Source organism: Rhamphochromis longiceps, linkage group LG6 (genome assembly GCF_057381845.1).
Source record: "Rhamphochromis longiceps isolate RC_006_pf linkage group LG6, R_longiceps_female_GT1.1, whole genome shotgun sequence".
Classification (NCBI taxonomy): Eukaryota; Metazoa; Chordata; class Actinopteri; order Cichliformes; family Cichlidae; genus Rhamphochromis; species Rhamphochromis longiceps.
The window spans coordinates 22,584,009-22,605,345 of record NC_140562.1 but is presented as its reverse complement, the minus strand read 5'-3'; the positions used below and the strand labels follow the sequence as shown (position 1 = coordinate 22,605,345).

The window sequence follows — 21,337 nt, the reverse complement described above, 5'->3', positions numbered from 1 at the left end:
GAAGTTCTTGATCTGCCCGGCACGTCTCAACAACACTCACGCCTCACGCTGTTGCTTTGATATCGAGGGGGGGAGATGGATTATCAATCTTTGGGTGTAACAAAGGATAAAAGTGGGCAGGGGGAAGATTGCTGGAGCTAAGGTGTGAGCACATGGCAACTGCACAGCAGAGAAGTCTAATAATGGCAGAGTGAGTGCTGTGCCGCTGGCAGCACCCCAGGGTCAAGCTGGCTAATATCAGAAAAGGCAGGCGAGTGGCCTGGCTGTTATAAATTGGCTGGAGGAAAAAGAAGCGCGCGCGCGTGTGTGTGTTGGTGTGGGGAAAAAAAAGTGTAGGTGAGAATGGCATAAACTCTTCTCCCTTTGTACTCCCCAGTGGCACCAGTGTGTGTTAATGTGTGCCGTGTTTCTCTTTTACCCATCAGACGCTCGCACTTGTGGTATGGCCAACTGCCAGTATGGCTGCGAGGTGCTGAAAGGAGAGGTCCGATGTCAGTGTCCGTCGCCGGGGCTACAGCTGGCTCCGGATGGGAGAACCTGTGTGGGTACGTCCCGGTCTTAAAATATCTCCACATGCCTGAAAGCTGAGCTACTCTTATCTGTGAGCGACTTGCAGCGTGTAAATCCTCATAAATATAACTTTTTTTTTGTTTGTGTGTGAGTATGTGTTTGTGTGTTTTTCTCAGCCTTTAAATTTGCTAATCAAAGGCAACTATTTTGGCAAAGGAAGAAAAGAAACTGGCAACACAATTTGCAGTTTAGCCACTCGAACGCAAATCCTCAAAGCAAACAACTCATCAAAGTTGAATTCATCCAAATTGTTTCACAGCGCATCACTTTGATTTCATCGTCGGTCCTTCTCGACCAAGTTGTTTGCTTCCTGTTGCTTTTACAGCAGGAATGCGATCGAGGGAATCCCACATGTCTGCCTTTACTGCCAATTTTATGTGACACTGCTCCTCAGAGGGGTACCTTAACAGATGAGGTGGGCAGTTGAGGCAGTTAACCTGTGTCAGGTTTAAACACAGGGTGTTCACTAGAGGCTCTTCCCCTTTATGCTGCCTTATAGGGCCACTTAACTGCTGGGCAGCTAAAGGGGTGGTTTTCTAAAATAGCACCGACATGAATCATGAAGAATTATGAAGGGGACAGAACCCTTTGCCTACCACAGGTGTTACTACAGTAAACTCTGGACGTGGAGAGTTTTATGGAAGCTGTATAATCATCCTCGTGGACGTGATTCTATGTAGGAACCAGAGACTGAAGTGAAGCATCTGGCAGCTAATGAGGTTAATTAGTAGCATGACTGGATATAAAAAGAGAGGATGAGTCTGTCAGATGTAAAAATGGAGAAGGGTGTGAAAGTCTGAATTTGTAAGTGGTTCAATAAGTTAAGAAGACCCTTTCTTAATGTAAAATTAAAAAATCTGATGTAAGAGAAAAGGTCAAAAATGAACGAAAGGTGCGTGAGCTTCAGGCCCTCAGGCACCACTGCATTAAAAACAGACACTTTTATGCATGGACTCAGGAACAATTCTGAAAAGCATTGTCAGTAAACACAGTTTATCGCTGCCGCCCCAAAATGCAAGTGAAAACTGTAGCATGAAATAAACAACCCTCTGGGCCTGAGCTCATTCAGTGTGGACTGAGGTAAAGAGTAAAAAGTACCCTGTGGTCTGTGGATTCAAAATTTGAGTTTGGAAATGACGTGTCCTCCAGGCTAAGAAGGAAAGCAGTTATGACGGTATGGGGTGTTGGCATTAACGCATATGTCATAAATAACTGAAAAGGCACCATTAATACAGGACACTGTTTTGAAACAATATTATGCTGACATTTGAAGACATTTTTCAGCATGAGGAAAGTGATAAATAAAAATAAATAAATTTCTTATTTCAGCAAGAAAATGCTGAGAAACATTTTGCCAGCAGAAACCCACTGAAAACATTTGGCACATTACTGTATGAAACAAAAAAAAAACCCTAAACAAACAAAGAGGCCTAAATATCAACATCATGAGAAACATCTCACACTAAAAACTACAGTTATGGGTTTTTAATGAGGAAGAGATGATGAAACGCTGTCGGTCAAATCTGTGTTTTTTAAGCACATAACATTCAAAATGAGCGCATATTCTTAAAAAGTCCATTTGATATGTTGTACTTGTACTATATTCAATAAAATATAGCACTGGGATGACTAGAAAATCTTGCATTCCCTTTGTACTACTTCACACAGTGTTGCAACTTTTGTGGAAATGGGATCGTAGCGCACTGCTGCTCATATCTGTAGCTTTGCTCTCATACATGTTTCAAAGTGCACGAACGCTGCGATCGGACCATCGTAGTGTGTCGGATGTTTTAGTTGAACTAATTCTCTGTAACCTTAACAGGAATGAGTACAAGTTTGTATGAATGAGTCATTATAAACCATATATATTCATCCCATCGGCCATTCTGGGTTTTTTTAATCATTGGAAGCGACTGAAATGCATGAATTGGTACAAAATGTAAACATAATAGCTCCAGCAGGACTACTGTAGCTGTTTTAGGAAACTCCACATGCTTCAGTGTTTGTTTACTAAAAGTGAATTAGGCCGGGAATCCTTGAAGAAGGATGTCTCACGATTCACTGGATGAAGGTATCGACTTGTTTTTGCTCAGTGACAGAATTTGACTGAAACACCATCTGATTAAAGTCGGCTTCTCACAGAAGCTGTCACTTTCAGCACATTTTAAAACATAAACATTGCTGATATAGAATCTGTGAATGTGAAAATGGGGTAAGCATGATTTGCTTTTTACTCTGTATAAAGGTGCAGTTACTTTACTTTGTGATTTCAAATATAATAATCCACGTCTGCCCTTGCTGTGACGGCAGTGATGCATCCACAACTGTTGGCCATTAAGCAGCTCCACTCAAGCAGTTTGGGATTAAGATCCTCGCTGATGAGACCCTCAGCAGTAGTTGTTAATGGGATGGGAAGAGCTCTGCCCACTAACCGCTCTCGCTTGTTTTCCCAGCTGGTCCAGGTGACTTTAGGTGTTGTTAAGGTTATTTTAAACAACAGTTTCTGAGCACCTCAGCTGCATTATGCTGCAAATAAATTAAAGATTTTAAGGCGAAGCTTTCAGGCTCCCAGCGTCTAAATATTAATGATCACATGCCTGTAAAGGTGATCAACAGAGACACTTGGAAAAAGTCTTTAAATAATGAAACAAGCTAGTGTGTGTTGTTTTCTGCTCGCTGAGCAGAATGTAAAAGGAGCTTTGTTCATAAATGAATACTAAGCAGGGATGAAGAACATGTGTTCCGGCATGAATAGTAATGTTTAGTTTAGATTCAATTATGCTTTCTAATCTCAAATTTTTTTTTAAATCACGTCGTTTTATTTTGAGTGCACTTCTTATTTAATGCATTATAGACATTTATCTGAGCATTTTCCTCAATTTCTCAATCTTCTTTCTTTTGCAGATGTGGATGAGTGTGCAGCAGGGATAGCAGTGTGTCCCAGGTTCAGGAAATGTATCAACACCTTTGGTAGCTACATCTGCAAATGCCACGAAGGCTTCGACCTGCAATACATCAACGGAAAATACCAGTGCATAGGTACTGTGGCAGCGCCTCTGTTGTGAGGCTTCGACTGGCAATACTCACACAAAGGTCAAAGATGCGCTGAGGTGGCTTGAATTTAAGCCGAGGTACTTTTAGTGATGCGAGTTTTGTTTTTGAACTGCTTATGAAGGAGCCCGATGAAAAGAAAAGAAACACGCATGCAGAGATGAGTAGCAGAAATCCATGTTTGATACTACAATGTGACAAACTTCTGCTTTGCTTTAGTATTTTAATTTAATGCTCTGATGCGGTTTTCAACCAATCTCTCATTTAACAGGCCCGTTGTGATTTTCTATTTGTAGGTTAATTGGTTGTAAAACAATTAGTTTAAAAAACACGATTCAGTGTAACAACTACATCAGTAGATACTTTGCAAAGGGAAAACAATGCAGTAACAAAAAACAGGAAAATTGCATTTTAAAATGTAACTCGTACAAGCAATTAACCATATCTCACATGGTTATGGAGGAGTCTTACCTTTGCAACTCTGGATCGTATTTCCGTTGCATCTTTCAGCTTTAGCTGTCAGACAGATGGCCTCACATTTAACTTTAGAATATTTTGATACACAGAGAAGCTCATGGCCGACTCAATGACTGCAAGGTGCATGGATGCAGTAAGTCCATACTTTCTTTTTCACATGACTGTATTTTTCAACTAAAAGAAAAACAGAGATTAAAAAAACTTAGTAATATGGCAATTTAATAAACTTTTAACTTTCAAAAGGTGGATTTTTAATTGTTAGTATCATGCTCATGAATTCTAACCACCAAAAATGTGAAAAACAAATACAGATTAGCTTCTATTGCAATTCATATCCTATTTTATCTGCTTTTGAATAAAATTATCAAGTTGATTAGATTAAAGAACGGCCAAGAGCAACTTGGCAGGTGCTCTTTAAATGTATCACAGACACATCTCTGTATCTTGGGGAGGACTTTTACAACAACCTTCGTGGTGATTTTTCCTCCGGTATTCATAAAAGGTCGACTATTATCCACTTAAACTCTTTCACTAACAGTACGACATAAATTTTGAAGCTTCCTTTAAGTGGATGTGAAGCAATTAGCGTTTGATATTCTGCTTTTACGTTTTAAGCTTTCTGCACTTGCACCCAGGAGCTGAATGTTGTTATGCTTCCATTATCTTTCAGATGTGGATGAGTGCTCTTTAGGTCAAAGCCACTGCAGCAGCTTTGCCACCTGCTACAACACGCCGGGCTCATACAAGTGCAAATGCAAAGACGGCTACAGGGGGATGGGCCACGACTGTAAACGTAAGTCCCGAGAGAAAACCCCGGAACTAATATTCAGTTTATCAACAAGGAACAGGGCTTCAGGTTTTTTTTTCTTTTTTCTTTGCCTGTGTCTTTAAAAATGTGCTGGGGGGGGGAGCAGGGAGAGAGGGAGAAATAGGCTTGCAAGCACAAAGCTTGGACTGAAATTCCTTTCTTTGTAATAGCTGTCAGTCATTACTTGACTCACCCTGCCCCTTTATCGCATGTTCCCAGATTGACTTGGTTTTTTGACATGCGGCTCGGGTAATAAGGACACAAAGAGGAGTCGTCATCATCTGTGATTTGTTGTGATCTGTTAGTTGGTCTCATTCTGCTTACTGACACAGAGTTCATTACAGTGTGCGTCGGCACTTTTTTACAGCAGCTCAGTAGACAAAGAGTCATTTATTCTCCACAGTTATTTAACCAATGGACGGGCGCAACTCATGTGGCATTCCACAGAGCAAAGTTGGAACCTGCTGCATATACTTCACCCCACCGTCCTGCCCAAAGGGTGTGAGCCGCAAGTGCTCAGGGAGTCACGTTGCAATATCCTATTCATGTATCACATATCAAAGTCGCCTGCAACCTGAAAAGGCAATAACAGAGTTCAAACCTTTTGCCTTTGTCCACTCTCATTCTTTACTCATGAAATCCTTAGGAAACTGCCACTATCACCCCTGCCAAAAAGAAAAAAAAAGAAAGCCAACCCCCCAATCTGTGTCTCTGCTCCTGGACAATGTGTGCAGCCACAAAGGAAAAGGCGGTGTAGCTTTGATGACATGAGCGAGGGTGATCTTCGGGGCACAGCAGCCTGACTTAGTGCAGAAATCATTCCATACACTTCAAGCAGCTCTAGACTTGTGCTGCGAAGCCTCTGGCTATGAGCATACAAAGAATTACTAATCAAGATGACCGCACGGACAGATAAAAAAGACATGATAAGAAAGCAAGATCGATTTTCAAAGAGCAGGAGTTCACTGAACGTGGGCTGTCTTAATGGTTCAGCTTGTGAAGTCCTGTAACTGTGAGTGAATGTGAACTTATGAGCTTCGTTTGCAGCTGTGAGCTTTTGCTTTCAGTGTGATTGGAGACACCCAATTTGTTTTAGAGTGCTAACATTTAGGTAATGGTTATCAGAAGTCTCAGTAGATGAAGTAAAGCCCTCTTCAAAAAAGTGAGGCTAATAATTGCAGTTAGTCTGCAAATGTATGCCTCATTAACTCTTAAGTGCTCATATTTCAGTGCTCCATCTGCATTTTCTCATTATTTCAGCCATCCCTAAAGTGGTTATTGACCCCCCGAGACCAGGCAAAGTGCCTCCAAATCATCACAACCACATCCCAGACTTGGATCAGCAGAGGACCACCACCACTCGCCCACCAGTCACTCCAAAGATCATCTTCCCTAAATTGCCGCCAACCGCTACAACTACAACCAAGGCACCCCGCCCGAGGGTGACCCCATCGCAACACAAGCCGTTGGTCCCCACCCGAAAGCCCTTCATACCCACCCGAAAGCCCTTCATACCCACCCGAAAGCCCTTCATACCCACCCGAAAGCCACCGGTACCCACTCGCAAACCCTACATTCCAAGGCCAGCAGTTCCCACCAGACCACCCTTGCCACTGCCACCGGTCACACCAGTGGACAATACCATCCAGAAGGAGGTCACCAAGCAGAGAGGGGATGTTCACAGTAAGAGGCTTCTTGCTTTACTACGGTGTTGTTTTGTTTCAACAGGTGATTTAAAGCCATTGTGATAGCTTCCTCCCCTTTTCAGATACATACTTATAACTCAAAGTTTTTGAGTCATAAGTATAGATATTGTTTTTTCTTAAGTAAATACACATGAAATATTAAAAAAGCAACAGTTTGATGTGCTTCCTCCAGATGTTTACCGGAGGAAGCCGTAAGCACAAAATTTACATTTTTACCTCGTACAGTTGTTAGCAGGCAGCTGTTTGTTTACACATCTGGCACACAAAGAGCAACATCAGTATTAACTTTATGTGTGTTTTTCTTTTTATCTGGCAAACAAGTTCAGTGCTCCCAAAATGAAGAAGACATCTGCTTATTAAAATGTCCCCTTTTACACTTCACTATCCAAACATAGTCATAAAACGATTGATGTTGTGTTGTGTGAGGGACACTTTCATCAGGAAATCATGTGACATAAGACATATTTAGATCCAACTGTAGAGTCTTATAAGGTGTTTCTTTGTCTGTTCCACATGCGTCCACTAATCTGTTTTGATGTATATAAGAAAAAAAATCTGGCTCCTGAGCTGCTAAATGCTCTGCAATGTTCAGCAGCGAGCTGCTATTTTGAGTGATTGCTGCTTGTTGCAGGGCAGGTAGTGTACAATGAGTGTTTACAGCTTTTTCACTGAGAACAGCTGCTGTGTCTGGAAAACAAGGCTGACTAGAGGCAGTAAAAGTGAACCAGAACAGTAAAGCTGTGGGCTGCAGAACAAAAACAATGAGCTTAAACACTCCATACAGGTGATGCAGTCTTTCACATAGCAGCTATAGAACTACACGTTGTTCTTATAAATGTATTTTTTGGGGGGATGGAACAGCTTTAACTGCTCTGAACATGTAGGAAAGCCTTGTTTGTTACCTTGGGGTTGTGGCTCAGGACGATTCAACATGTTCTCCTGCAATTGTAAGGTCAGTGGTTTGATGCCCGGGTTCCTCCTGTCTGTATATTAAAGCACCCTTGGTCAAGATAAGCATTAATCAGTATGTGAGTGCATGAATGTGAGACATGGGGCTCAGACACAGAATAAAGCTCTGTGTGAATATATTGTGTATGATTGGGTACTCTTGTAATGAAAAGTGCTTTGAGTGCTCAGTTCAGAACAGCGCTCTATAAGCACCTGTGCATTTACATTTACAGCTTCAGCTTTGTGATTATGAAATGAACCCTGTTTTCTTTTGGTTTCCTTATAGCTGAACTGTTCATTTACATCATGGGTCTTAATAACATCTGCATGAATTATCTTTTAATTTGTATCACATTTGCTACATCTGGTGTGTTTTTAAAAAAAATTTAATTAGTTTTAGTTTTTGCAGTGTATTGTTTAAAAATGTACTGTGCAATTTATTTATTTTTTTCAGGGGGGAAAATTACACTGATGATGTAGATGTCTCAAAAACTCAAAACTCTAAAACAAAAACTCACGTATCAAATGCGACAAAAACTCACGTATCAAATGCGATCCACTTGGCATTAAGGGGTTAAGTTGTTGCATTCGCACATCCAGATTTCATATATTACCATAAACAGCAGCTGGCAGCTGGTGTATAAAGTTCATCTTCCAGCTTTGTTAGCTCAGATATGTCAGCAAATTTGAATCTCAAAGTTTCCATTTGCAAAGTCTTCAAAATGGTTCAACTCAAAACTTAGAGGTCACTTTCAAGACCAGTTAAGATACACTGGAGCGGGAGTTTGTTACCCACTGTTTCCCCCCCTTCCCACATTTTGGACAATGTGCCATATTTTGACTAGTTCTGCGGGACATGCACTTTTACGCAGTCTGTATGAAGAAAACACTTCTTATTATAGTCAGAAGAAGAAGGTAAAGTTAAAAGTCCCCAAAAAAGTCACAAACTTTGTAGATTTTCTTGAATATGACAGTAGGTGCTGCAAAAAAAGCGGTTTTGTCTGTTTTTGTTAAAGGTAGTTTGCCATTTCCCACAGGCGGAAGATATGTTGTGTGGTGACGCAGGCTGTGTGGGTCATAATTGGATAAAAATTGCTTAAAGTGTCATCCTATCTATAGATACATCCAAACAGAAGAGCTGCTGAAATAACAGTGAAATAAAAGAGAACACAGGAGTATATAAAGACTATTGCACGAGTCTATAAGAACAAACTGAAGCTTCCTTTTATGATCACTGTATATTTGTCCTGTATTTGCTAAATGACAACCCAGTGACCTGCGCAGTTTAGTGTATTTTTAGTTTAAAATTGGATATGAACATTTCAGAAAACCTCTCAGTGTTGTTGACGTGTCCCACTTTGTCCCACACAAACACAGTGTTTGCTCCACATTCACTTTATTGGGATCTGGTCACCTTAATGTGTTTTCCAGCTAGCCTGTAGTGGCAGCCAGTTTTCAGTTTTAAAGAAATCCCCTGCCTCATCTTCAACAGTCAAACTACATGCCACTTGCTTTTTTTCTTGAGTAAACAGTTTATAATTTCTGGGAAAAGAAGATCGATAAAACGCACTACACACCAGAGGTAAAATATGTAAATTTGATTCTGGCACGAACGCTCCCTTTAAGTCTCCTATATAGGCGAATTCACAGTGATTTCCATTTGAATAGAGCTACACCCACCTTCAAAATGCAGCTATTGTATGGAAATAATGTCCAATTTTTTTTGCAAGAAAATGAAGTATTATGAGCTCAGTGTCACAAAGCTGTACAGTGAGAGAAGGAATGTCTTTCTCTTCTCAAGGTAATTATCTTTTTGGCTTCAAGTGACAAACACAAACTTAGCCAGACCGTTTGTTATTCACATGTCACGCAGTGCTCTCGGCCAAGCATCAAACTCTGACACCAATTACCTTCAAAATGAATCACATTCTCAATCAAACCAAATAACAGAATGAATTATAAATAATGTTAGGTGGTAAGACTGCTTTTTTTTGGCTTTAACAAAGGAGCTAATCAGGCCAATCGTGTGCTGCACCTTTTCAGAACTGTGAATTGTTTCTTAATGAGAAAACTCGCCCACTGTTAAGTCTGAAATATGCAGTTCAGGGCTGAAATCACGATCCTCGTTTTTATGTAACAGATGAAACGGGCGGTTTTCTCTCTCGAGCTACATGATAGGGCTGGTTGGAATTTTGTATTTTGTTGACAGTGCTCAGTAAATCCAACGATAAGACAAAAAAAGCAGCAACGAGTTGATCCCACTAACAAATACTGTCTGTGTATTAAAGACCCGATAAAGCTTATTTCCAAGAAGTGTCTCTCTTTTGGCGTTTTGCTTGCTTGTAGCCACAGCAAATTACAGTGTTTACTGAAAACTCGGCATTAAGCTGTTCTCCCTCAAAAATATGTATGCCGAGAAACTAAGTACAGAATAAGAGGTGAGATACTGTGGTTCCTATTCACCTTGCCAGATGGCATCACATAATTAGAAAAAGGGAAGAGGAGAGAAGATTACCTTAACACCTGTCTGCCCTGCTTGAGGGAGACATCAATCTAATAGTCCGCACTACGGCAGAGCAGCTCTAGAAATCAGAGCTTGCCGAGGATGGCTTGAATCAGATGAGAGAGAGAGGGAAGGAGGGGAGGAGAGACATCACTGAGTGATTATTCAAATAATTAGACGGAAATAGGGATGAAAATGAAGAAGAGCCCCGTGGCGTGAAGAATACTTCAGCTGCTTCTCGAGTGCAGGTGTGCGTTTCAGTCGGAACTAATTCAAAGGTTTTCACAGATTCCTTTGGGTCTTGACCCGTGAAGTGAGCGGAATCCGTTTTTGAAAACCTCGTCTCTATAACCTTTTAATCATTAAGGAAAAATGTGAAAGCTGTGATCACCTCACAGTAAGATAAGGAGCAGAGGCTGAGATGAAGTGATACGCTTATCTGAATTGTGCATTTTTGTTATCGACGTGTGTTAGAAGCGGAATGTAAAAGAAAAAAAATGACAGTGTCTTTGGTTTTTACTACAACGACAGCTTGTCCTGCGTAGCATCTCTGCTGTTTGCTTGGCAAAACACCATGAAGTCGGCTTCCAGCCAAATAATGATGATAATGCTACACAAATGCCTATAAAACAACAAATTGTTATGACTCTGTCTGGATAAGGTTTAAAGACATAGTGCCAGAACTGCCAATTAGTAAGCTTTTGAAATGCTAATAGTCACATTTGTTTAACTACAGAGAGAGGCAGGCTAGCTGTGTCTCGCTGCTTCCCCCTCTTCATGTTAATGTTGTTGCCTGCCACTTCTACCTCCATCGAAGTCAGCAAGAACTCCAATAAACATATTTTGCAGAATATAAACATGCCGTGAATTGTGTCAGGAATTCTTGTAAATTAGGCTTAAATAAGGCTCTTAATCTCTGAATGCAAGCTGCAGAGATGTGAGGCTTTCACTGAGCGACAGTGATGGATGGATGATGAAGTGCGATGTTTAACCTGCCGGTTAAAAGATGCAGCTACACGGTGTCTAGAAAGGAATAAGTACACTGCACTTGTCTCTAAACCTTAAACTCTTTCTTTCTTTACTTTTTGCTCGGCAATTGGGCAGAATGTAGAATATCAACTCTGCAGCTTTTACTACCAAATAACTGGCTTGAAACACACACACACACACACACACAAACACGCACACACACACAAGGTCAAGAGTCAAACATCACAGCATATTTCAAATTATTGTTTACATGTTTTTCTCCCCCCTCTACCCCACATTACAAAGACATCCTTAGTTGTTAGATAGATAGATAGATAGATAGATAGATAGATAGATAGATAGATAGATAGATAGATAGATAGATAGATAGATAGATAGATAGATAGATAGATAGATAGATAGATAGATAGATAGATAGATAGATAGATAGATAGATAGATAGATAGATAGATAGATAGATAAACAAACCGGGACTCTGGGTAGTTGAGTCTAATATGCAGCTTCTGGGTTTTTTGCAGTTTCTCTTAGAACTGCACAATCTGACCTTGGAGTGAATTTGCTTGGACGTCCACTCCCAGGAAGACTGGGAGAGTCTTGAGTTTTATTCACAAATGTTTTCCTTTGTGAGTAATCTTTCTCACTGCAGAATAACAGACTTCAAATTGTTTAGAAATTACCCTTCTGACCATTCTCAGATTAATGGAGAGCAACAGTTGCTTCTCTAAGGTCATTGCTGTGGTCTTTTCTCCTTGCTCACACTTGCTCATGATGAATTAATTAAGCGCATTTGATTAGCAGGACCGAGCTGCTACTTTACCCTCCTAATTCCTCTGGAAGCAGTAAGAGCGTGATATGTTAAACCTTAGAGCTGAAAGACAATGCCCTTTCTTTTTTACATCACTCATAGGTATATACTCTACAACCAAATTCATAGGGATGCTTGTTCCTTAAAAGCACAGACACACAGAGAGACCTGGATTAATTAATTATTCAATAAAATTTTATTTATATAGCGCCAAATCACAACAAAAGTCACCTCAAGGCGCTTCATAGATACAGAGAAAAACCCAACAATCATATGACCCCCTATGAGCAAGCACTTTGGCGACAGTTGGAAGGAAAAACTCCCTTTTAACAGGAAGAAACCTCCAGCAGAACCAGGCTCAGGGAGGGGCGGCCATCTGCTGCGACCGGTTGGGGTGAGAGAAGGAAGACAGGATAAAAGACATGCTGTGGAAGAGAGACAGATTAATAAAAGATATGATTCAATGCAGAGAGGTCTGTTAATACATAGTGAGTGAGAAAGGTGGCTGGAAAGGAAAAACTCAATGCATCATGGGTATCCCCCGGCAGCCTACGTCTATTGCAGCATAACTAAGGGAGGATTCAGGGTCACCTGGTCCAGCCCTAACTATATGCTTTAGCAAAAAGGAAAGTTTTAAGCCTAATCTTGAAAGTAGAGATAGTGTCTGTCTCCCGAATCCAAACTGGAAGCTGGTTCCACAGAAGAGGGGCCTGAAAACTGAAGGCTCTCCCTCCCATTCTACTTTTAAATACTCTAGGAACAACAAGCAGGCCTGCAGAGCGAGAGCGAAGTGCTCTAATAGGGTGATATGGTACTACAAGCTCATTAAGATAAGATGGGGCCTGATTATTTAAGACCTTGTATGTGAGGAGCAGGATTTTGAATTCAATTCTGGATTTAACAGGAAGCCAATAAGGATGTCTCTGTACTTTATATATTTTTGACATTTTCAACCATTTTCAAAAGGCATTTTAAAATCAGACAGTGATCATTCTAACAGAACAAAAAGGTCAAAACATTGCTCACTAAAAAAAACATGGGTTTTTTTTCTCCGGCGCACACTTGACCTTTAATGACTCGGCTCAGTCTGTGATATTTTGGTCAGGGTGACACCATCGGACAAGGAAAGAGGCTATTTAAGGAGAGGCCGTGTACCTCGTGTACGTTCGTGTACTGAAGCTGCTAGGTGTGCAGCCGTAACATTTGCTCAGATGTTGCATCAGATGAGCCATCTTCCTTTTCCTCTTTATGACTCACATTAGACCTCTAGTGTTGCTACAGGTTTTTCTCAGGTATTCCAGTCTCTGGAGTCTTGCCTGTTATTAATTGTGACTGACATTGGTTATGGAGGTGCTAAGCCATGACATTGATTTCGCCGTGTAAAATCTTTGAGTAATGAAACAAAGGGATATAACAGCCACAAGCAGACGTTAGTGAACAAACATAATACCTTTGTTAATCCTTTATCTAAGCCTTTGTCTCTGTTTCTCTGTCTCTTTCCTCTCAGTCCCCCGGAACCCCAGTGGCAACACAGTCCTCGACATTGACTTTGACATTGAGCTCGGCAACACGGCAGACGAAGCCAAGGATGACCCAGGTAAACAAAACACATTTGACAGAGACAATCAGCAAGAGCCCCGCTCATTGAGCTCGAATGATGATGGACGAGCCGCATTTACCGTGACCAAAATGAAACTGACAATCATCTCCCGCAGTGCTGCTGCAGAGGGTGAAGGTATTACAGTGACCAGATGTGTTTTGATAGGGCCTTCACCAGGGGGTGACACATGACATCTGGTCGTTTCGGTTTAAATAATGGCTCGCAGCCCAGAAAGCGGTGCAAGACTTTTCCCACTTTTTGCATTACGCCAGCTTGATTGCTTGACTGCTTGAATGATGAATTGACCATTTTGAAGCACATCACAGCTTCGCCCAAAACCTTCGTAATACTTGAGTTATTAAGGAGGTTCCCACAACAACAAGCTTTTGTGAGGAGATGGCTTCTCCTGTCATGTTTGCTCAATGTGATTTATTGATGTCAATGGTATGCAGCAAAGATTGCCTAATGATTTAGTTGTGTGTTTATTGTGGTTTGGGTGTATCATTTGATACGCCGTGTCACAGGCACAGAGCGTTTTCATTGGCTCAGAAAATGAACTGGCATTTTTTTTTTCTTTCTTCTTGGAAATTCTGTTTCAGGGACAAAATGATGGATGTTATTTTCATCGAACCAATTTGTACCGCAGCGCCTGCATGCTACAGCAGCTGCTTTGCCTGTGTTGCCTTAATGTTATTGTCTGGGCATCATCACTGGGATCTTAGAAATCATCAGTCACTGAATATTACAGCTGTGTTGTAACCACGATGTATTTTAATTACAATGCAAGGCATGCAAACAGTAGTCTTTGTGTTCACTTACAAACACAATGACATCAGCAGTTCCTGCAGCTCATGTAAATATTTATGATATTTTTCTCTTATTTTTATAGATGAATGCACTTCTGCTCGTAATTTGTGCAGCTCCATTTCCAATTCATTTTTCTCCAGTGCATCAGATCTCTTCAGAGAGATTACAACATTACAACAAATGTTTACGCTTTTATTGTATCATCTTGTTCATCAGAAGAAGCTTCGCCAGTCCTCTCGCTCCTGGGGAAGTTAGAGGCAAAAAAAAGCAAGGTTACTGTGAAGCATTACAAAGAGCAGACTGACGCCTCGTGCAAGTGTGTGCATTCTCCACTTCTCTGAAAAGTGTGTGTTTTTTTTCTTCTATTCAGAGTCGGGGTATCTGAGCTGCTCCTTTGATGATGGTCTTTGTGGCTGGATCAGGGACAAAGACGGGGACCTGCACTGGGAGACGACGCCTGATCCATCAGGTAATTGAAGGGCAACTTGATTCTCCTCAGTCACACGTTTGTAATACGGCAAAGTGTTTGTTTTATTGGCAGGAACTAGAAATAACACGAGCCGTGCTGCTTCACACGCGCAAACTCACACTCTGGCAATCTAAGTAGCTTCTACTCAATTACAGGTCAAGGTGAAATCACTCCAGGGAAGTCGTTTGTCTCCTCTGGAGATTAGCGCTTCACTCTGCAAAGCGATGCAAATGAGAAAGTAGATTACGTGACCCATCAGGGATACCTGTGGCTCACATTAAATAGGAATACAACACCGTTACTTTGTGGGTTCAGACGAGGAGAAGACATAGTGAATTATGTTAAGAGGACTCTCTACGGGTAGTGAGAAGGCTTAAAGGTGCAGTGTACTGGAACTGTTTAACTAGGTTTGGTTTCCTTTGGCAAATCGTTTAGTCTTGCAGTTATTAGTGTTTTCAGACATTCCGAATGAGGCCTCATTTCAGCTAAAGTCCGAGCTCCTTCACAAAGGCAATAAAGGTTTTTTCTTTCCCCAGACCTATAAGATCCCTGACCAATCATTTAGAATGAATCATAAGCTAAGTGCTGACTTAGAGAAATTCCTTTTAATGGACAACATTTCAATTTGCAGTAACCTCTCTGTGCTACTAATGTTAATCAGAACACTTAAATAATCGCTTAGCTATACTGTACATATATGTGTGAGTGTGTGTGTGTGTGTCTGCCTAGTTTTTTGCAAAATCCCCAGTGTGTTATGAAGCATGTAAATATTTACTGTTCATCCCTTTAAGTACTTTGATCGACAGCCACGGGCAAACACTCATGCCCATTAGAGGATTGGCATAGATTTGGAGAGCGCTCATAATTTATGCAGAAAGCTTCTGTGTGCCTGCAGATACTTAATACACCCCCTGCAGTTAACACCAGCCATACATGCTGTATAAGCAAAATACATCAGCATTAATCAGCTAATACTCAGAGGCTCTATCGCCTTTAAATTTTTAAAACTGTAGCTCAACTATCACTAACTAATGCATAAATTAAAATCTCCAAAATACATCTAGTTGCCAGGGCCACTACATGTATTTTGAGGGAAAGAAACATAAATGGGTCAAGGGTTTGTCTAGTATCTATATACTGTATATGTATTTTGGAGATTTTGATGCACAGAAACATAAGTATCAGTTATGTTTATATACCATGTTTGTTTTAAATGATAAATTAACCACAATTACAGGAAAACAAAAACAAGTACACTACAAAAACATGACAGCATTGCACAGTTGATGCAGTTTTTTGGCTACACATCGATGATGTGAATCTCTTGTTCCAACACATCCCAAAGGTGCTCTATTGGATCGAGATCAGGTGACTGTAGAGGCCATTTGAGTACAGTGAACGCAATGTCATGTTCAAAAAACAGAAATCATTTGAGCTTCGTGACATGGCGTGTTTCACTGCAGGGCAACCTGCACGTGGTGAATAAAGCCTTGACTGATTGATTGACTGTTGGAAGCAGACATTAGAAGATGAGCACATTGTAGTCACAGACATGGTCAGCAACAATATGCAGGAAGCCTGAGGCTCATGGTGTTACCAGAAACTGTCCCTCAGACCATCACACCATCACACCGAGCCTGAACCATTGATACAACACAGCATCCATGCTTTCATGTTTGAAAGCATGGATGGATGTTCAGCCAAATTCTGACATTATCGTCTAAATCAGCGGTCCCCAACCTTTTTTGCGCCACGGACCGGTTTATGCCCGACAATATTTTCACGGACCGGCCTTTAAGGTGTCGCGGATAAATACAACAAAATAAAACTAGTACCGGTACCGAAAAAAAGAAGATTTATTCATAACACACGTGAAAAGACCAAGGAAAACCGTGTTAACGATTAAAAACGATAACAAAATAACACTGAAAACCAATAAAAACCCTGAAAACTATACATTTCACACCTGAGCCTCAACTCTCGTGGCCCGGTACCAAACGACTCACTGACTGGTACCAGTCCGAGGCCCGGGGGTCGGGGACCGCTGGTCTAAATGTCACAGCAGAAATGGAGAGTTAAGCGACATTTTTCCAGTCTTCTATTGTCCAATTCGAATGAGCCCTTGGGAATTGTAGCCTCGGTTTCCTGTAGTACATCTACTTCAATGTTCCACATGTTGTGCGTTCAGAGATGACCTTTGCGTTATTTTGATATGACTTGAGTTGCTATACCGTCTGAGTCTGGCCATTCTCATGTCATCTATGACATCAATAGAGCTTTACTTTACACAGAGAACTGCCACTCTCATGTGTTTTGATTTTATTCAGACCATTCTCTGTAAACCCGAGAGATGGTTGTGGAGAAATATCCCAGTACAGTAAATAACATGCAGCCAAGAGCAGCAAATATGGCATCAACAAAATGCCTCGTTTAAAATCACTTAAATCTCATTTCTTCCTCATTCTGATCCCCAGTTTTTTTTATTGTTTTTTTTATTATTGAACTTTTAATTGCAAAGCAGGAAAACAGCAGTCACCAGCATATACATATACAGGACAAAGATGCATCTACATGTATAGCAGGACCTGGGAGGTAGAAAGAAAAACCCAACAGCAATAGTAATAGACAATGAAAAAGGTTAACAATTGTCCCTTTGTTGCCAGGCTAAATCCCGTAAGCCCGATTTCAACCTCTGAGCAGAAGGAGTGTCCAGATGGGCCAAAAAAGGGTCCCATGTGCGATAGAAAAGGAAAGGTTTGTCCTTAAGTGCTGTAGAGAAGGCTTCCATTGGCACAATACATATCACAGACTGTAGCCACTGGTTGACAGATGGAGCCTTATCAGAAAACCATAATGCACTTTCAAGCGTAGTGTAGCAGTATGTGAAGGAGATCTTTGCTAATCATATAGTCCTAACAAGCAAGTCCTTGGACCCAGATTCTGATCCTCAGTTTGAACTTCAGCAGATCATATTGACTATGTCTACATGCCTTAAAGCACTGAGTCACTGCCATTGATTGGTTGATTAGATATTTGTGTTAACAAGCAGTTTCGAAAGTGTACCTATTGAATTGGCTGGTGTGTATATTTCTTTTTACTATTCTTCAAGTGACAGCAATAAAGTGACAGGAAAACACAATGTGGCTTTCTAGAAACCACTAGGGAAACATTGTCATCAGAAGTTTGCATCGGGATTCTAGAAAATAACGCCAATAAAAATGTTTTTAAATGACAGGTATGTGTGATGGTATACATGGTGAAATAGAAACCAGTTTCTGTGGCAGTAAAAATGCACATGCATCCCAAAAACAAAGCTAAAGGAAAGAGAGTTTTGTCCATTTTTTTGGTCATTTTAGTTCTTCTGGTCTGTTTCAACAAATTTTCTCTCAGATCTGTCTTTCAACTTTGTTTGGCTCAATTGAAGTGCATTCAAACCAAATCCCTGATTCTTGCTTATATATTTTTCTGCACTGTGTACAGACTGATGGTGATATAGGTGATAAACAACATGACATTTAGAAAAAAAACGGCAAAGCCACAAACATTGATTATTTTATTAAGTAGTTTCAGAGTACAGCCTTCTCACTAAAAGCTCATGCAGCTTAATCTTATCAACACAACTCAGTCTTTACTTCTTTTTTTTTTTTGTGAAAATTTAGATTACCATGTCATCACTGACTTAAAATCTGTGACTTGCATCCGCAGGTGGACGCTACCTAACGATACCCGAAGCAGGAAACAAGAGGACTGGACGAGGAGCGCGGCTGGTCCTCCCCCTTATCCCTCCCTGGAATGACGGCAATCTGTGCTTGTCATTCCGGCACAAGCTGGCAGGTCACCATGTGGGAATGCTCCAAGTGTTTGTGAAGAAGGGAAAGCAGTACAGTCCAGCAGTCTGGGGTCGAACAGGTGGAAATGGCTGGAGACACACCCAGATCACATTATGGGGCACAGGCCTGGAAAGTGTAAGTATAACAATAAATATAAAAAAATAATGAGTCTCTCATAAAGTAAAAATATTTAAACATCTAACATCATTTAATGTTCATACTTTATGTTCCTGTTCCTATGTAAGAATACCTCAGTGTGCCTCATTTTACTGCTGTTCATCAGGTGATCCTGAAGGGGGAGCGCGGGCGAGGCAGGAGCGGAGAGATGGCCGTGGACGACATAACCTTGAGGAAAGGCTCCTGCACAGAGGAGCACAATCTGAGGAGACTTTGACTGACAGAACAGGGCGAGGCAGAAAGAAAACAAGAGAGAAACTCATCTCAAAGAGAACGGACTCTGTTGTGACTCCCCCTCTCCCCGCTCTCTCTCTCTCTGCCTGGGCACTCACAGATCCCTCCCTAAACCCCTCAGCCGTCGTGTAAACAAAATCCCCCCCAAATCATGCGTCTGCAGAACAGTGGGTTTCTCTCACTCGGCTGTCCGTTAATAAAAGGACCGAACCTGTTCTCGTGGGTGGATCCCAGCAGCACATCCCCAGTCCTCTCAGCTTCCATCTCACTCCATCACCTTATTACTCTAAAGTGTGCATGTACCTACTCACCATGGAAATGTCCTCCACCTAACAGCACTGGCAGCCTTCCAGCCGCACCGCTGACAGGCCCACGCTCACTTCATTTCTTCCCGGAGAGAGGATTGTTCCTTTATTTAGGGAGCCCGCTTTTGCTTTGCTTTGATCCTTTAACCACAAGCCATTGCTTTTTTAGTTGCTTAATGGTGAAAACATGTGGCCAGGGGTGCATTTTGTGACTGTTTTGATCAGAAAAAAAGAAGAAGAAACAAGCGGTAGATTTCTTTTGGTTGGAGATTTTAAAAATGTACATAAAATACAAATTTTATTTGTCAAAATTGAATTGGTTCTAATGCAGATTTCTTTCAATCTGATATAGGCCCACAGCATAACACCAAAAGTCAGTTTACCGCTAATTTTGCTGGTCAAATGTGAGTTGTTTTTCGTTTTAATTACCGGCTACTGTTCTATAGCACAGCTTTGTCTGAAAGGTCCTTTTTCTTGCCACAGCATTTCAAAGACCTGCTTGGTCGCAGAAAGTTCAGATATTTAGCATCTTTTCTATCGTGTTATTGCCTGTTGAGGTTGGTAAAACTCTGCGATCATGTTCTTCAGATACTTGAAACGTGTAAAACAGAATCATTGTACGATTTTCGAGTCAACCGAAAAGTTACTTTTTATTATACACTTTGTGCTTTGTTATATTAAGTGCAGTTTGTTATAAAGATGATGACACCAACACCTTTTTAGGTTTTCACAAATTGTATTATTGTAAATGTAGTTGTGTGTACATACTCTAAACAATCCCATTTGTTGTGTGATTTATATGTTATGTAAATTCATACGTAGATATTGATTGGATTTCAGCTGGTTGATATTTCAACTTTTAAGGAAAGAACATGTACACAGATCAAAACCTTGTGTAGTGCAAGGCTGTTTAAAGTGTCCAAAAATGTGTCTTCATATGGTATAAAGCTCTGTTTGTAACTTGCTAAGCACATAGTTGCATATTGTATGATGTGATAATGAAGGGCATTGTAAAGGTTTTCTGTGTGCATGGTTGCATTCACCAAATTCAGAATTATCCAGACCAGTATGTAAATAAAAAAAACATTTGAATGGTGTGTTTACAAAAAAACAACAAAAAAACAAAATTGGCTTACTTCCAAAGACGGACATGCTAGGTGAGTGGTGATTCTAAATTAGCTGTAGGTATGGATGTGTGAGACAAATAAAGGTTTTACAGTGCAATCAATAAAGTTCTGAATGTGTGTGTGGGTGAGCATTTGGGTTGTGAATGTGGCTTGTATTGTAAAATCCTTTGTGTGGTCTGAACACAAAAACACAATATTGTTTAAGCCAGTTAATTTACATTTCCAGTCCACCTAGCCCCACAATCCTTACAAAACATGGTAAAATGTTAATATTTGGAAGGAAAAAAAAAACACGATTTAGCCCTCTGGCTTCCACCCAGGAAGGATAAGTAGAGGCTCAGAAATTACAACATGTTGGAAATATCAAAAACTGCAGATCCAGAAATGCCTGCTGTTTCCAAAAGTGAGTCAAAGACATCAGTGTTAAAATGCAACTTTACAGCCTTTAAAAAAAGACTTTGGTGTCAGCAGCTAATTTACACCTTCATCGCATATCAAAGGGTGTTGAGGGTGTATTTTTTTAACACACAAAAAGTTCTGGAAAATCATTGGTGACATAGTCACTTTGATTAAGAGGTAAGTGCTGAACACCGAACACCAGCTGTAATTGCTTCATTCAGCTGTGTTTCATCTCCTTTAATTGTTTTATTTATATAGCACCAAATCACAACAGCAGTTGCCTTAAGGCACTTTATTTTGCAAGGGAAAGACCCTACAATTACACAGAGAAACCCCAACAATCAAAGGATCCCCGTGAGCAAGCATTTGACAGTGGGAAGAGCGAACTGCCTTTTAGAAGAAGAAACCTCCAGCAGAACCAGGGAGAGTCAGCCATCTGCTGTTGGGTATGAAGGAAAGGAATTTGGACAAAAGACATGGTGTGTAAGAAAACTTTAGATTAATAATAACCAATAATTAATGCAGATGTGT

The 21,337-nt window shown here is 40.7% G+C and overlaps 1 protein-coding gene across 2 annotated transcripts in view; it reads left to right on the top strand.

Annotated features, from left to right (window-relative positions):
- The window catches only part of npnta (nephronectin a), a 56,976-nt gene extending 36,472 nt beyond the window's left edge, over positions 1 to 20,504 (top strand). For both annotated transcript variants that reach the window (XM_085409757.1, XM_085409758.1), the window contains 8 exons: positions 426 to 545; positions 3,475 to 3,609; positions 4,769 to 4,891; positions 6,167 to 6,589; positions 13,366 to 13,455; positions 14,636 to 14,734; positions 18,440 to 18,699; positions 18,848 to 20,504. In XM_085409757.1, coding sequence (XP_085265883.1) covers positions 426 to 545; positions 3,475 to 3,609; positions 4,769 to 4,891; positions 6,167 to 6,589; positions 13,366 to 13,455; positions 14,636 to 14,734; positions 18,440 to 18,699; positions 18,848 to 18,958 — 1,361 coding nt within the window. In that variant the 3' untranslated portion in view covers positions 18,959 to 20,504. The remainder of the gene's footprint in view (positions 1 to 425; positions 546 to 3,474; positions 3,610 to 4,768; positions 4,892 to 6,166; positions 6,590 to 13,365; positions 13,456 to 14,635; positions 14,735 to 18,439; positions 18,700 to 18,847) is intronic.
- Positions 20,505 to 21,337: the final 833 nt, after the last annotated feature.